The following is a 13,896-nucleotide window of genomic DNA, read 5'->3' on the forward strand; positions in this document are numbered from 1 at the left end:
CCATTTTAGCTCTTCAGTGGAGTATACCATTATGTAAATTTTATGAGGGTGCGTCATCCACAAGTTTTTTTCTTTCTTCTCATTCCAAAAAGTTTAAATATTAAGAATGTAAACGTTTGACTAAAAAACATAAGAAATCAACTTTGCTTTTTGTTCAAAAACAAGTGTTTATTGATTTTCTTTGATAGAGGGAAACATAACAGAAAGTTTCATGACATGCTTCCCATTTGAGGTCCTTCTTAGTCCTCCTCTTCATCATCACCACCACCAGCTCCAGCCTGGCCCTTCTTCATGTTCTTTCTCTTGACTCGGCCTGGGCGTCCACCACCGTATGGCGATCGGAGGGAGAAGTCGATGTGCTTCTGGCTGTCCAGACGGACCACAAAGGAGGGGATGTTCACCACCTGCTTTCGGACGCTGCGGAGACGTCAACAGGAAAACATTTTGTCTAAAAGTGGAATCAAACTCACTTTTTTAAAGCATTTCTACTGCTTTGGACTATTAGGAGAAATTTCAGGATGGATGACTTTCACGACAAAAAAAAAAGCTCATTTCAAATTTTGGATGAAAATGGGTGATCTTTTTGGAAGAAAATGGGCGGGCTTTTTGGAAAAAAATGGGCGGGCTTTTTGGAAAAAAATGGGCGAACTTTTTGGAACAAAATGGGCGAACTTTTTGGAACAAAATGGGCGAACTTTTTGGAAGAAAATGGGTGAACTTTTTGGAAGAAAATGGGTGAACTTTTTGGAAGAATATGGGTGAACTTTTTGAATGAAAATGGGTGATCTTTTTGAATGAAAATGGGTGATCTTTTTGAATGAAAATGGGTGATCTTTTTGAATGAAAATGGGTGATCTTTTTGAATGAAAATGAGTGAGCTTTTTGAATGAAAATGGGTGAGCTTTGTGAATGAAAATGGGTGAGCTTTGTGAATGAAAATGGGTGAACTTTTTTGGATTGGTCAGAAAGTGAATGAGTTTTAATTCATCCTGAAATTTCCCACAACACCCCAAATTTACTCGACACGGCCATCATTCACGAGGAATTCTTGACACCACAGAAAATCTGCACGTTTTATCTTAATCACTTGGCCGTCGAGTCTCGCCAACATTGCCCGAGGTGCAACCCGTACCTTAAGTGAGGGCCCCGGTCCGAGTACCCATCGGCAGGATTGGCTCTAGGCAATGCCTTATCTGTCAAGGTATACGGCTTTGATACCGAATTGACCTTGTTGATATTTAACCCGTCTCATCAGAGTGCTTTAAAAAAGCCAGCGGCCTTTTGACAGAAGAGGAAGTTCTCGGTTCGTGAGACTCATCCAAAAGCATCTGTCCGTTCTGCCGCGTCGGGTAGGGGGCGTCAACCTACCGAATGTGCCTCTGGCGGATGAGAACGCGGGCGTGGTGGATGCTCTTGGCGAGTCCCAGCTTGAAAACCTGAGTCTGCAGCCTCCTCTCCAAGAAGTCCTCAACTTTCAAGCCCAGGATGTAATCAAGCTTCATCTTGGCCTCATCCAGCACGCCAATACGCACCAGACGCCTGAGCAAAGCGTTTCCTAAAAAGACAAAAGCCATTGATTACATGTCAAATAGTACACAAGGTATCATTGACGAGGATTTCAGACGATTGAGAATTTTTGGGCATCAAGACAAATATTGTAAATACCTTCGAAAAGACGCTTTGGTTCCTTCTCATCCAAAGTAAGAAGCTCTCTAGCAGCTTTGCGAATCTTGGCCAGGGTGAACTTGACCCTCCACACTTCGCGCTTGTTCCTCAGTCCATACTCCCCTAAATAACAGAAAAATGACTTATTAGTCTGAGACCATACAGAGGTAGACGTTTTAAATCGTAATATTGACATTTTCTGACACTCACCAATGAGTTTCAACTCTTGGTCGAGACGAGATTTCTCGAAGGGACGACGAGGGGTGACATATGTCTTACGACACACCCGACTCCTGGCAACGGGCATGGTGGTGTATTAGTAGTGCCTGTTTTACAAAATAAAAGACATTCATTAACACAATTCACAATAATTGATTAATTTTTAAGTCATATCTAAGTATAGTAATAACTAAACCTAAAATTGACGGCGATGGACGGACGCAATTTAAACTTATTTATTGGACGTTATTCGCAGCAAGATTTCAGAATAAAGCTGGATTTGAATGAGACATTTATTGCCATCAATGATATGCATCGATAGATAGGAAAACGAGTCATTTGGATATGTAACATTCTTTTTACAGAGCTGAGTCGGCGATTACTTCGATATGAAACTACAAAGCAAAATTGCATTGCGACTTAAATGTTTACAAAAGGGTAGTTTAGCATTCACACGACAAGGCCGCATGTTTTATTGCACCACGAGACTTGTTAGCATTAGCGTCCACGTTAGCCCTTTAAAAATACGACGGGACGGCACATTAACCATCACAATTGATAAAATAGTCACGCGGGAAGTTATTTGTCTAAATAACCAACACCAGGACGTCAAATAAATACAAAATTTATGTATAAGGGTTGGGAAACTATGACAGCATTTCGTACCTGCTCCTATCAGGCTGGGTCAGTAAAGAGGAAGAAAACGTCGGCCGCTGGTCTTTTATATGACAAATAATACACTACATCTCCCACAATGCTTTTCGCTAGGCTATTTGGGGTGACGATATTTGCCTTGTTGCCCCCTGTTGCTGGAAAAGTATATAAACTGAAATGCCAAATGCCTGAATAAAATATTACTATTTTAACAATGTTTTATTCACTATGTTTTACAATTTTAGTTTAAATTATTAATTTTTTCTAACTCCCAGTTAATAATATTGTAATTGCTACTTTAGTAAAACGTATATAAATATAAGTCGAGCATATATAGATGGATACATGCTAGCTACATAAAATATATAATATCAAATACCAGTTATTGCGCGATATAATGTTAATAAAAATTAAATTAAATAAAGCGAATAAAAGCCCTAAGAAACACTATATAAAGTAGTTTTTTTCATAGTTGTTAAGTATTGGTCGTCTAGTGTCGTCAATGGCAGCCAAATATTATATATGTTTGCCCTTAATGTGATTTAAAAAATCAATAAAAAATGAACATGCGATGAAAGTGTTCATATGAAGTTTTATATTCTCTGTAAGTGTATTTTCCCATTTTATTTTACTTGGCACAATTTGTAAATTACAATGATATGTTGTCAAAATTGAACCCCAATGTTGAACATTTTGGAATGGAACTGGGTATCCATTGAATTTGGTAAAACAGACGATGGTGGCAAGGTGGTAAATTCAAAAGTAAGGACATGTGGGACTATTTATAAAACTCTGAAATGGGAGCCCCGAGCATGTGTTTCTGTCCGTCAGGTTGCATGATCGCCTCACGGACACACAGAAAGCTCTTTTCACTGCTCCACATCTCGTCTTGACCGGACAGGACGTCGCTTGTTTTTGTGCCGGTGGTGGTGGGGGGGTGGAGAGAGTTTGTCTCACCTCCGCAAATTTGACCTTTTACCAACTTTTGGAATCTGCCATTTTGGACTACTTCACTTTTTTTGCTAAGTTTTCCTTTCTTGGCCTACTTGTGGCTTTTCCTCATCTTTTGGCGTGAGGTTTTTTGAGGCCATGCTGTCCTCGCCAACTGTCATCCTCCAGCCTTACGGACTGCCCGTCTATCCGCAGACCACCGCATGCTACCCCGGTTTAGTACAGGTAAACTTGTGTGTTGTTGTCTGCTCATTTCACTCAGTTCTTGTGCGAGACCATGTGTGTCAAAGTGGCGGCCCGGGGGCCAAATGTGGCCCGCCGCATTATTTTGTGTGGCCCGGGAAAGTTAATCATAAGTGCCGACGTTCTGTTTTAGGATCAAATTAAAATGAAGAATACCATATATTAAATTTCCATATTTTCCCTCTTTTAAATTAATAATTGTCATTTTTAAATCATTTTTTTCTGTTTTTAGATCAAAAATCATTTTGTTAAATCTAAAAATAAGTATAAAAACAGCTAAAATAAACATTGATTTAGATAAATAAAAAACGGAATATTCAGGGATATTAATCCAGTTATGTCAATCCATTTATAAAAAAAATAATCTAAATATGATATCTCAATGGCAGATAATGGGTTAAATAAATGATTTTAATAAAAACATTTTAAAAAATAGTGATTCCTAACAATGTAATTAAGTTTTTCTTCAATGAAATCTTATTAATTTTGTTTTCATTAACATTTTTGTATACAATTGTATTCCTTAATAATAATTTGTATTCCTTAATAATAATAATAATAGTATTTAAATAAAATAAAATAAATAAATAACACTTTTCCATCGTGACTTGAAAAAAAAACTGTGAAAAGACTATTATAAACAAATTAAGTTCACAGCCTAACTCACTCAATCACTAGGTTAGCTTAGCTTGTTTGTTAAGCACTTTTGCTAGCATACAACACAAGTTTGCTAGCTTAATTTCCCTCCTTACACAAAAGCTAACATCTTTCCAAACGTTAACAGCACATCAGCGTGTTAACTTAGCTTCTTAGCTAATCACTTTAGCAACCAGACCATACAACATTAGCTTAACTCCTTCAACAAATGGCTGTTGCTAGCCCACTATTGAAGTTAGCTAGCCTACTTTCCCTATTCTTCCTCCTTACAACAAAATGTTTTGTTTTATCTAAATGTTTTGTGATATTATTAATTGTACTGTACTTTAATTTAACCACCATTTAAAGCTCGAACATCAAAATGATGACCGTTAAGAGTGTGTAAATGCATTTGTGGTAGGTTAGAAGGTCTGGCACGCCTCCATCTTGTCAGCTGTATTTTTAGGCTTGCTCTTGTGAGCGGATAATCACGGGAGGAGATTCTGTCACCTATCTTGTTTTTTGCAATCAGCTCCTCTCAAAATAGAGTGTCTGGGTGTAGATAGTACAACCCAAGGGCTCCAAAATAACGTTCACGGAATGCTAGCGCGTGATGGAATTTTGCTGGAAGGTGGCGGATGCTAAATGAGCAAAAATTAATTAGTAACAAGAGTGACTGAAAATGCGGAATAAATTGGTTCCATTTGTAGTAGTTTGAGTTGTTGAATATATCGATTTTGCAATCATTTCATTACTTTAGCTCTGAAAAAACAGTCAGGCTTTATAGGCCGGATTCAAATTATTATGTTGGTATTTGGTGATGTTTTTTAAGTTTGCATTTAGTAATTTGAAAGAAAACTGCCAAATTAATAGTTAAATATAGTAATCCCTTGAATATCACGGCTTCACTACATCACATATTTTTTTCTGCTAGAATTTTTTTTGTTAATTACATTTTTTTGGGTAAAATTCATAAAAACGTGAAAATCAACACTAAAATTTGCAAGGGGAAGCCCCTCCCCTTTCCTCCACTCAGCACAGAAGTAAAACAATGAATATAATAATAATAATAATAATACATATATATATATTTAAACTTCGCGTTTTTGTTGTTCATCTCAGCCATGTCAGATCTAAATTAACCACGAAAATTGAGGGATTACTGTAGTCAATTAAAACATGTTTAAACTCAGATTGGCTACTCGCTACCCCTCAAAATCGAACATTGGGCTGACCACATCTGTAACCGGCACCATGTACGACTTTGTCTGTTAAAAAAAGGCGGCAGCTGTCAAGATGGGCAACTGGCCCCGTGTGGTTGACCTTTGACCCCAGAGCTGACAGCTGAGTTGAAGTACTACGAGAGGAGACAAAGACACATGACAAATGAGGAGATGGTGGGAGGGGGGGGGGGGGGTGACAAAGCACTTGTGCGATTGGTCGGTGGGATTTGAAATAAGTGGGTAGTAGTTTTAATGAAAATGACGTATTGGATGTTGGATGTTCGGAGTGATGATTGACGGATGCAGATGGGGACAAATGGCGAGGAAAATTTGGGTTTTTTGGGGGGGTTGGGTAGCGGTGGGGATCGTTTGACGTGATTGGTGGAGGGGGTGCATTTGAGGGGTAGTGGGCGGGTGGTCGTAGTTGGACATAAAGCCAGAAGAAGCTGATGTTGAGGGTCTTAGAAATCCAGGGGTGTGCAGAAAGGGTGAGTCCATCATTTGTGTGTGTGTCCATGTTGTCATTTTTGCAATTTGATTTTTCAAATTTCTGTGTTGCTGATGATTTTTTTTTATAGTGACTTAATGACTAATTTGACCAAATTAAACAGTGATTAAAAATTGTATTTTTGTTCAAAATAAAATAAATAAACGCTAAGGTAAAAATGTTAGTTTAGCTTTTTTTTTCAAATGATATTAAATATGAAACAATACTACAGTAAAGATATTACTAAAATTATTATACTAATCAATACTATAATAAAAATAATACTGAAAAAATATACTAACCAATACTATAATCAGAATAATACAAAAAAATATACTGATCAATACTATAATAAAAATAATACTAAAAAATATACTAATCAATACTATAATAATAAAAATAATACAAAAAATATCCTTATCAATACTATAATAAAAATAATACAATATATACTAATCAATACTATAATAAAAATAATACTAAAAAATATACTAATCAATACCATAATAAAAAAAATATATACCAATCAATACTATAATAAAAATAATACTAAAAAATATACTAATCAATATTATAATAAAAATAATACTAAAAAAATATACTAATCAATACTATAATAAAAATAATAATACCAAAAACCCCAAGCATACAACAACAAAAAACGCTAAACCAAAATGAAGAATTACAAAAAAAACAAATGTAAATGAATTTCGAAAACAAAAAAAACCTTTTCATCCAAAAACGTTCCCACAAATGAATGAAAATGTCAATTTTTTTACAATTCCACTTACCTACAATTAACTAATCATCAATCTGATCATTTCTATTGACCCATTGGTTGCCATTACTAAGCCTCCCAATTAAAATAGGCCTAACATCCCACCATCCTCCCCCATAGGGCGGGCCCGGCCAGGAGGCGGGGCCAGGTGGCGCCGACCCCACCCTTCAGCAGGTGTACGCCGCGCCCCCTCCGTACCCAACCCCGGGTCAAGTCCCGCCTAGCGGTGCCGGCAGACTACCCCCTTTGGATTTCAGCCCGGCGCACCCCAGTTCCGAGTACCCCGAGCACGCCCACTTGAGGGTGTTTCAGGGCCCACAGCTGGAGGGGGCGGAGCCTCTACCGACCGCCAACACGGTACGTAACGGCGAGACTAGCGCGTCGGGTTTTCACGGAAGGAAAGTTTGCCAATCTATATTTTGAAAGAGCTTATTTTACCGGAGGTCCAATTTCTAAGTGAAAAGCTTGGTTTAAGCTCCGCCCCCTTGACGACAGGCAGTAAAGGAGGACAGCTGAGCGTGTTGTCGCAAATAAATCTCTTTTGGCTCTTTGAGAAAAGGGCAATAAAACAGATTGGCTTTCACGGGTGGATTCATGAGGTGAACGCGTGTCAAGGTTCTTTTGTAGGCCGACTTTTCTTACTGTGGAAAAGTACACCTGTCGTCAACTACTTTTATAAATGTATTCCTACTTTGACACAGCCTTTACTTTTATTCAAGTGAGTCTTGAAACCGACTCACAATGACTGTATTTTCTCACATATACAACGTATTTGTCGAATTGAGGGTAGGGCTTATATGCGCATATATTAGACTTAACATGCACAAAATTGCAAGACGAAACGCCATAACGCAAGACAATGCGGCCCATATGGTCGTTTATTTCCAAATAGAGAAAAGATAAACTGAGAAATATCATAAAAAATGAAAGATAGAACACTTAGCAAAATTTGTTATGACGTCTATGAATGAAATTCAAGAGAAAAAATCACTTACATTATATTATATTAGTATATTAATATGCAAGAAAATACAGTATATTATATTAATATGAGAGCAAATACAGTATATTATATTATTACATTAATATGCAAGAAAATACAGTATATTATATTATTATATGAAAATGCGAGAAAATACAGTATATTATATTATCATATTAATATTCGAGAAAATACAGTATACTATATTATTACATTAATATGCGAGAAAATACAGAATATTATATTATGATATTAATATTCGAGAAAATACAGTATATTATATATATTATTACATTAATATGCGAGAAAATACAGTATATTATATCATCATATTAATATTCGAGAAAATACAGTATACTATATTATTACATTAATATGCGAGAAAATACAGAATATGATATTATTATATTAATATGCGAGAAAATACAGAATATTTTACTATTACATTGATACGCGAGAAAATACAGTATATTCTTTTTTAAAAATCACGAAACTGAAACTTTACAAGCCCGCCCGAGCACCACACACACACACAAATACACAAATACATGACAATATTCTCTGATGTTTCTTTCTCCTGCTAAAAGGTATTTTGTGTGGCCCCGCCCGTCCGTATATGTTACGACTACTCCACCCTCCCTCAGACACACAAGGCTCCACATGCTGGGAGAAAATTGAGGCGGCGTCGCCATGGAAATAGGGGAGGGGTTACCCCGATGAGCCCCGCCCCCACTCTGAAATAACCCAACGCAGGTCCACAATACTCTTCTGCATCGTGACATGACACCACCAAACCAGCTCTCCCACCTTTTTCCATTGTGACGTGTGTGTGTATATATATATTTGTGTATGTGTATATGTGTGTGTGTCCTTACATTTGACCTTTAACCCTTGGCAGAAAAGCAGCACCTTGACCTGTTTGGAACATTTAGTTTTGCTCTTATTTTTCTCTCCTAAATCTGTTTTTCTTTTCTTTTTTTAAAGCTTTCTGTTGCTTCATTTCTTCTTCTTCTGCTATGCTATATTCAGGCCTCCCTGGAAAGCTAATAATACCATCTTGTGCGTATATATTTATCTAAATTTTTATTTTGTTTTGCACCTTCCCTTCACTGCTCAAGTTTGAACTCATCCACTTTGTCTTCATGAAAAAAAAAACTGGTTTTAACACGCTGGTGTCCTCAACACGTTGATGCACACGTTTAATATGAGCGCGCATTAGCATCGTGGTGCATTGTGGGAAAGTGAATGTTTTTTTTTATTTTTACTCCCTTTTTAAAATTCGAATTTTTGTTGTTGTTGCATGGAGTCGTTTAAATTTAGATGGATTTTTAATGACATTACTGCTGTTTTTTTGGTATAGAATAAGCTGTTTGGTAGTATTTTATTATTTTAGGTTAAATAGAGAGAGTTAAGTGCTTTATTTTCTTTAAAAAACGAAGAAAAAAAAGGTCAAAAAAATTAAAAAATGGATTTTGAAGCTATGTTCATGCTTAAAATAAGCCCAATCAGTTCCAAAAGTCAATTTTTATCTGGCAACGTAACATTTTGTAGTTATCTCGATTGAAAATAGACAAAAAAACAAAAAAATGCATGTACAAAAACAGACAAAATGTCGGCCATTTTAGCGGAATCTCTTCCAAAACGAATTAAGCCATTTTTATCTACATAACATAATAAAATTTGGTCATTTAGGTCATTTATTACAAATTCTAATACTGTAAATCTAACAAGTGTAACATAAAACTATTAGCCAAAAATTGCGAGCGTGTATATAACAATTCTGAGTTTTTCGAGGCGCTATTTTCCGACAGGCATGTCGTTGAGATGCCTCACTAAACCTGGAGCCCCTCCCCCTTCCATTCACGCCTCCTTTGCGTTTGCCTGAGAGGGATCACTGGTTGCGGAATGCTCGTTTTGCTTTGGATCACCTGACCTGGTGGAAATGTCTTGTCTAATGTTATGCCAACCAGGAAGTGATCACATGCCCGCCTGCCAGTCTCGTTATTCGTCCCGCCACTTCCTCTCACCCCTCCCCCTTTCTTTGTCCACCCGTCGGTCATTAGGAGGAAGCCTTGGCCCCCGTGACCTCGGACCCCCAAGCTCTCAGTGTATCGGTAGCATCCAGTGGAGGGGGAAGTGGCAGTGATGACGAGGGGTCCGGTAAGGCCCAACCCAAACGCCTCCATGTGTCAAACATCCCTTTCCGATTTCGGGACCCCGATCTTCGGCAGATGTTTGGGGTACGCAATTATATGTGTGTGTGTGTATTTATAGTGCTGTGAAAATTGATTTTTAATGTTCTGGTGACTAAAGAAAATGAAAAAAGGACATTTTAGAAAGGGAAAAGACTAAAAAATGTACAATGGAAGGCAATGTAATGACTGGGGCTGCTTTGCTTCTTAAGGACTTGGTGATTTGTGGATATATTTTGCCGTTAAAATCATTTTAAGAAGAAAAGTAGGCCAAAAAACTTTCATATTTAGGTGGAAGACAGTGCTGGTTATAGAAAATGACTTTCTTTCAATTTGGAGTAAGAATAATATGGACAAAAAACTATTTTTCACAGTACTGTAAATAACATTTTTATAAATAACATCTATCCGATACAAAGGTTTATATCTCTTTTTTAGCAATTTGGAAAAATCCTGGATGTAGAAATTATCTTCAATGAGAGGGGATCCAAGGTAAATGATTATTATACTAAAAAATCAACAAAAATGTGTATTTATATACAATATATGTGCAGGGATTTGGATTTGTGACCTTCGAGAGTGCAGGAGAGGCTGATCGAGCACGTGAAAAATTGAATGGAACGGTCGTGGAGGGAAGAAAAATTGAGGTACGCTTATGCTACCCATTTTTTTGTCGTGGGAAGCCAAATATTGAGGTATTTCTAAGGCAAAACATATATATATCTCCTCAGGTCAATAACGCAACTGCAAGGGTAGTCACCAAAAAACCACAAACGGCTCTAGTGAATGGTGACCTTTCAAGTAAGACATAACTTCAACACTCATCCGTCTAATTTCATTATTTTGAATAATACATTCTTGCTTGTGCAGCTTCTGGGTGGAAGATCAACCCAGTCATGGGCGCCATGTATGCACCCGAACTTTATACAGGTCAGTAAACAAAACCCACTACAACGCCATAACTAGCCACAAAAAAATGATACATTTCTCGTACAGTCGCCGGTTTCCCGTACCCGGTGGCGGCGCCCGCTTTGGCTTACCGTGGTTCAGCGCTGAGGGGTCGAGGTCGGACTGTTTATAACACCATCCGCTCTGCCGCCGCACCTGCTGCTATGCCTGCCTACCCTGGGTAAAATTAAAAATGTTTATTAAGAATATCACAGTAAAATGCATCGAATAAAAGTACTAAAACTAAAATATCCCTCGAATTAACAGAGCTAAGAAATACTAGTTCAATAATTACTAGGAATATTGCAGCTAGGTTTATGATAAAAGAGCGCCCAACGTGGGGCTCGAACCCACGACCCTGAGATTAAGAGTCTCATGCTCTACCGACTGAGCTAGCCGGGCCTGCCCGCTACCAATACTACGTGTATTGAAATACTCTAAACAATTTACTAATGTTTTCAGGGTCGTGTATCAAGAAGGTCTCTATGGAGCAGAACTCTACGTAAGTCACTACCTACCTTGACAGCGACCATTCATTTCCTATCATCTGTTCGGGCTTTGATGATGTGATGCGTTTGTGTGCAGGGAGGTTATCCAGCATATAGGGTCGCCCAATCACCATCTGCTGCTGCAACATACAGTGACGGGTAGGGCGAAAAATGACAGAAAAAGAGCGTTATAGAGCTAAATTTTCCTTCAAGATGACGGTGTATGTTAAATATTGACTGTGTGACGATTATACCAGATATGGCCGCGTGTATGCCGCAGCTGCGGACCCTTATCATCACTCTGTGGGACCAACAACCACGTATGGCGTTGGAACTATGGTGAGTAGTTGAATTAAACTGTGGTATCGACTAAATTAGTTATTAAGGATGTTTAAATTACATGACTTCGCTTAATTAAATCAAAATATACTACATTTGTCGACGTTGATTGGACTTAGAAGGCCGCCCTTTAGTTTAATACCGCCACCTGCTGTCGACTTAAATTGACGTCACAACGAGGACTTGAATGTCATGTGACCAAACCCGGAACTCTGAAATGATAAACATTAAAAAGCACAATAAATAATAATAATGTACATATTCAGCAATTTTATACTTAAATTCTTGCTCCTTAATGTGCCATAATCATGTTTTGCAATGCATTTACAGGCCAGTTTGTACAGAGGCGGATACAACAGATTTACTCCCTATTGATGACGTAGGCATCACACATGACTGGATATTAAGACTGAAATTGTAAATATACTGTGTACTTTATTGTTCTCCCTGCCAATTCATGTTGAACACGTATATTTCATTATTTATGTATTTTTCAATTGCATTTCAATGGGAAATTCAAGTGCTATGAAACAGCTTATAGGACATCTGGATTTTCCCCCCATAGGTTAAAATGTACATTTTCACACGTTTGGATGATGTGTTGATTTCTATTTAAGTGTGTTTGTGTACGAGAACGTTTTCACTGTCAGTACTTCTTAGTCTGTTGTAGAGTTGATTGGATTTAAGTGGAGTTTCCTTTTTTTAAAGTTTCCTTAACTACCTCTTTACTTTTGGCTTTTCCTCTTGGTATTGCTGTGCTTATAAATAAAACTCTTTTGAGTCTTTCCTTCTTCTTGCTTGTTTAATTTCCTTTCTGCTTCCTACATTAATACTACAGCCTAATGACCCTTCAAATTACAAGGCTTCATATAGATATAGATTTTCCTTTTAATTTCTACTTGTGGTTTTTAATATTTTCTTTCCTATGGCTCTATTTTTCTACTTTCCATCTTTTATTTTGACATTTTATTTTTGATGCATTTTCTGCCTCGAAACTGAATTTTGTTTTTTTCCCCCGCATTTTTTTGCATGTATTAATCAGCTTTCTTTGTAGATCGCCTTAGTAGTATTTCATTTTTATACATTTCTATCTAAATCTTGTATTTTCCTTTTTGTTGTTCGTTTTTTTTGTTTAATTTAATTAAATTTAATTGTTGACTCCACCAGGCAAAAATTGATTAAAAAAACACCTGCAATTTCTTGTATTTAGCTTTTTGTTGCTTGATTTTTCAATTGTTTGCTTAATTTATTTACATTTAATTGTTACCTCCACCAGGCAAAAAGTATCCCACTACAAAGTGATTAAAAAAAACTAGCAATTTCTGAAACCTATACAAACTACAATAAAAAACCATTCAACATTAAACTCAAATCCATCTAATTGTACTTCTCATCCCAACATAACAGCATTAGCATCTGCTTTTACGTTTTATTATATTCTTCAAAAGGAGCGAATATTTACACAAAAATGTACAAAGGTGCTGGTGATATCAAAATCTGTTTTTTGGAGGGGGGAAAAGAGGAGAGGCATTTGAAAATAACCTTTCCAAGACTATGTTAGTGAGTTGCAATGTCCATACTTACTACCAATGATGGTGTGCGAGTGTGTGACATACTCAACATAAAATGAATGACAACATCTATGAGAAGGAAGAGAAAAAGACAGACCATGCGAGGAAATGGAGGTCAGAAAGATCGAGTTTTGATAGAAAGAGAAAGAAAAGATGGAGAAGATGATGAAACGAGAGTAGATGAGGTCATACGGGGGGCGGGGCATCAAAAAGTGGCAAAAGACTGATGAGCAATCAATAATAGTACATGGGAGCAAAAATACTGTAAACCATCTAGCCTCTAAAAATGAAAAAAAAATGTGTACTTGTGAAATCTTAGCTTCGATTTTGAGGGTAAAGAAACTGAATCAATTAAATCCAACTAGTTTAAACAAAAAAAACATCACATTTTTAAAACTAAACTGGACAAACATAATCAACTTGAAGGGGGTAGTTCATTATTCCACGTGTTAAAATAAAAGTTAAGGGAGGAAACAAAGAATTTTGATATAAAAAATAATAACTTTGTGGCTAGTTAGCA

At 36.9% G+C, this 13,896-nt stretch overlaps 2 protein-coding genes, 1 long non-coding RNA gene and 1 other non-coding gene across 4 annotated transcripts; 1 reads left to right on the forward strand and 3 right to left on the reverse strand.

Annotated features, from left to right (window-relative positions):
* Positions 1-142: 142 nt before the first annotated feature.
* rps9 (ribosomal protein S9) lies at positions 143-2,664 on the reverse strand. The gene is made up of 5 exons (XM_077721802.1): positions 2,551-2,664; positions 1,876-1,991; positions 1,666-1,788; positions 1,369-1,555; positions 143-417 (listed from the first exon to the last, which is right to left on the reverse strand). Exons 2-5 carry the CDS (start codon positions 1,970-1,972, stop codon positions 240-242), a joined length of 585 nt encoding a protein of 194 aa, XP_077577928.1. The 5' UTR covers positions 1,973-1,991; positions 2,551-2,664; the 3' UTR covers positions 143-239.
* A 783-nt stretch (positions 2,665-3,447) lies between these two features.
* Positions 3,448-12,590, forward strand: rbfox1l (RNA binding fox-1 homolog 1, like). Its single transcript, XM_077720496.1, has 12 exons — positions 3,448-3,714; positions 6,977-7,213; positions 9,902-10,078; positions 10,469-10,522; positions 10,585-10,677; positions 10,762-10,831; positions 10,901-10,960; positions 11,027-11,159; positions 11,441-11,480; positions 11,564-11,625; positions 11,724-11,805; positions 12,136-12,590. The coding sequence occupies exons 1-12, from the start codon at positions 3,628-3,630 to the stop codon at positions 12,178-12,180; spliced, it is 1,140 nt and encodes a 379-aa protein (XP_077576622.1). The 5' UTR covers positions 3,448-3,627; the 3' UTR covers positions 12,181-12,590.
* LOC144199815 (uncharacterized) lies at positions 5,587-11,973 on the reverse strand. The gene is made up of 4 exons (XR_013326972.1): positions 11,721-11,973; positions 11,497-11,606; positions 11,071-11,155; positions 5,587-5,725 (listed from the first exon to the last, which is right to left on the reverse strand). It is a non-coding gene; the product is annotated as an uncharacterized LOC144199815 (long non-coding RNA).
* trnak-cuu (transfer RNA lysine (anticodon CUU)) lies at positions 11,308-11,380 on the reverse strand. The gene has a single exon. It is a non-coding gene; the product is annotated as a tRNA-Lys (tRNA).
* Positions 12,591-13,896: the final 1,306 nt, after the last annotated feature.

This window comes from Stigmatopora nigra, chromosome 7 (assembly GCF_051989575.1).
Source record: "Stigmatopora nigra isolate UIUO_SnigA chromosome 7, RoL_Snig_1.1, whole genome shotgun sequence".
In the NCBI taxonomy this organism is placed as follows: domain Eukaryota; kingdom Metazoa; phylum Chordata; class Actinopteri; order Syngnathiformes; family Syngnathidae; genus Stigmatopora; species Stigmatopora nigra.

What these genes read in the sequence shown, in the direction of transcription:
- rbfox1l (XM_077720496.1), top strand. Translation starts at nt 3,628, where the DNA reads ATGCTGTCCTCGCCAACTGTCATCCTCCAGCCTTACGGACTGCCCGTC. An exon ending in AGTGAATGGTGACCTTTCAA is followed by an intron (nt 10,832 to 10,900) that starts GTAAGACATAAC and finishes TTGCTTGTGCAG; the next exon opens with CTTCTGGGTGGAAGATCAAC. An exon ending in TCTATGGAGCAGAACTCTAC is followed by an intron (nt 11,481 to 11,563) that starts GTAAGTCACTAC and finishes GTTTGTGTGCAG; the next exon opens with GGAGGTTATCCAGCATATAG.
- rps9 (XM_077721802.1), bottom strand. Translation starts at nt 1,972, where the DNA reads ATGCCCGTTGCCAGGAGTCGGGTGTGTCGTAAGACATATGTCACCCCT. An exon ending in CCAAGAGTTGAAACTCATTG is followed by an intron (nt 1,789 to 1,875) that starts GTGAGTGTCAGA and finishes TCTGTTATTTAG; the next exon opens with GGGAGTATGGACTGAGGAAC. An exon ending in ACCAAAGCGTCTTTTCGAAG is followed by an intron (nt 1,556 to 1,665) that starts GTATTTACAATA and finishes TTGTCTTTTTAG; the next exon opens with GAAACGCTTTGCTCAGGCGT.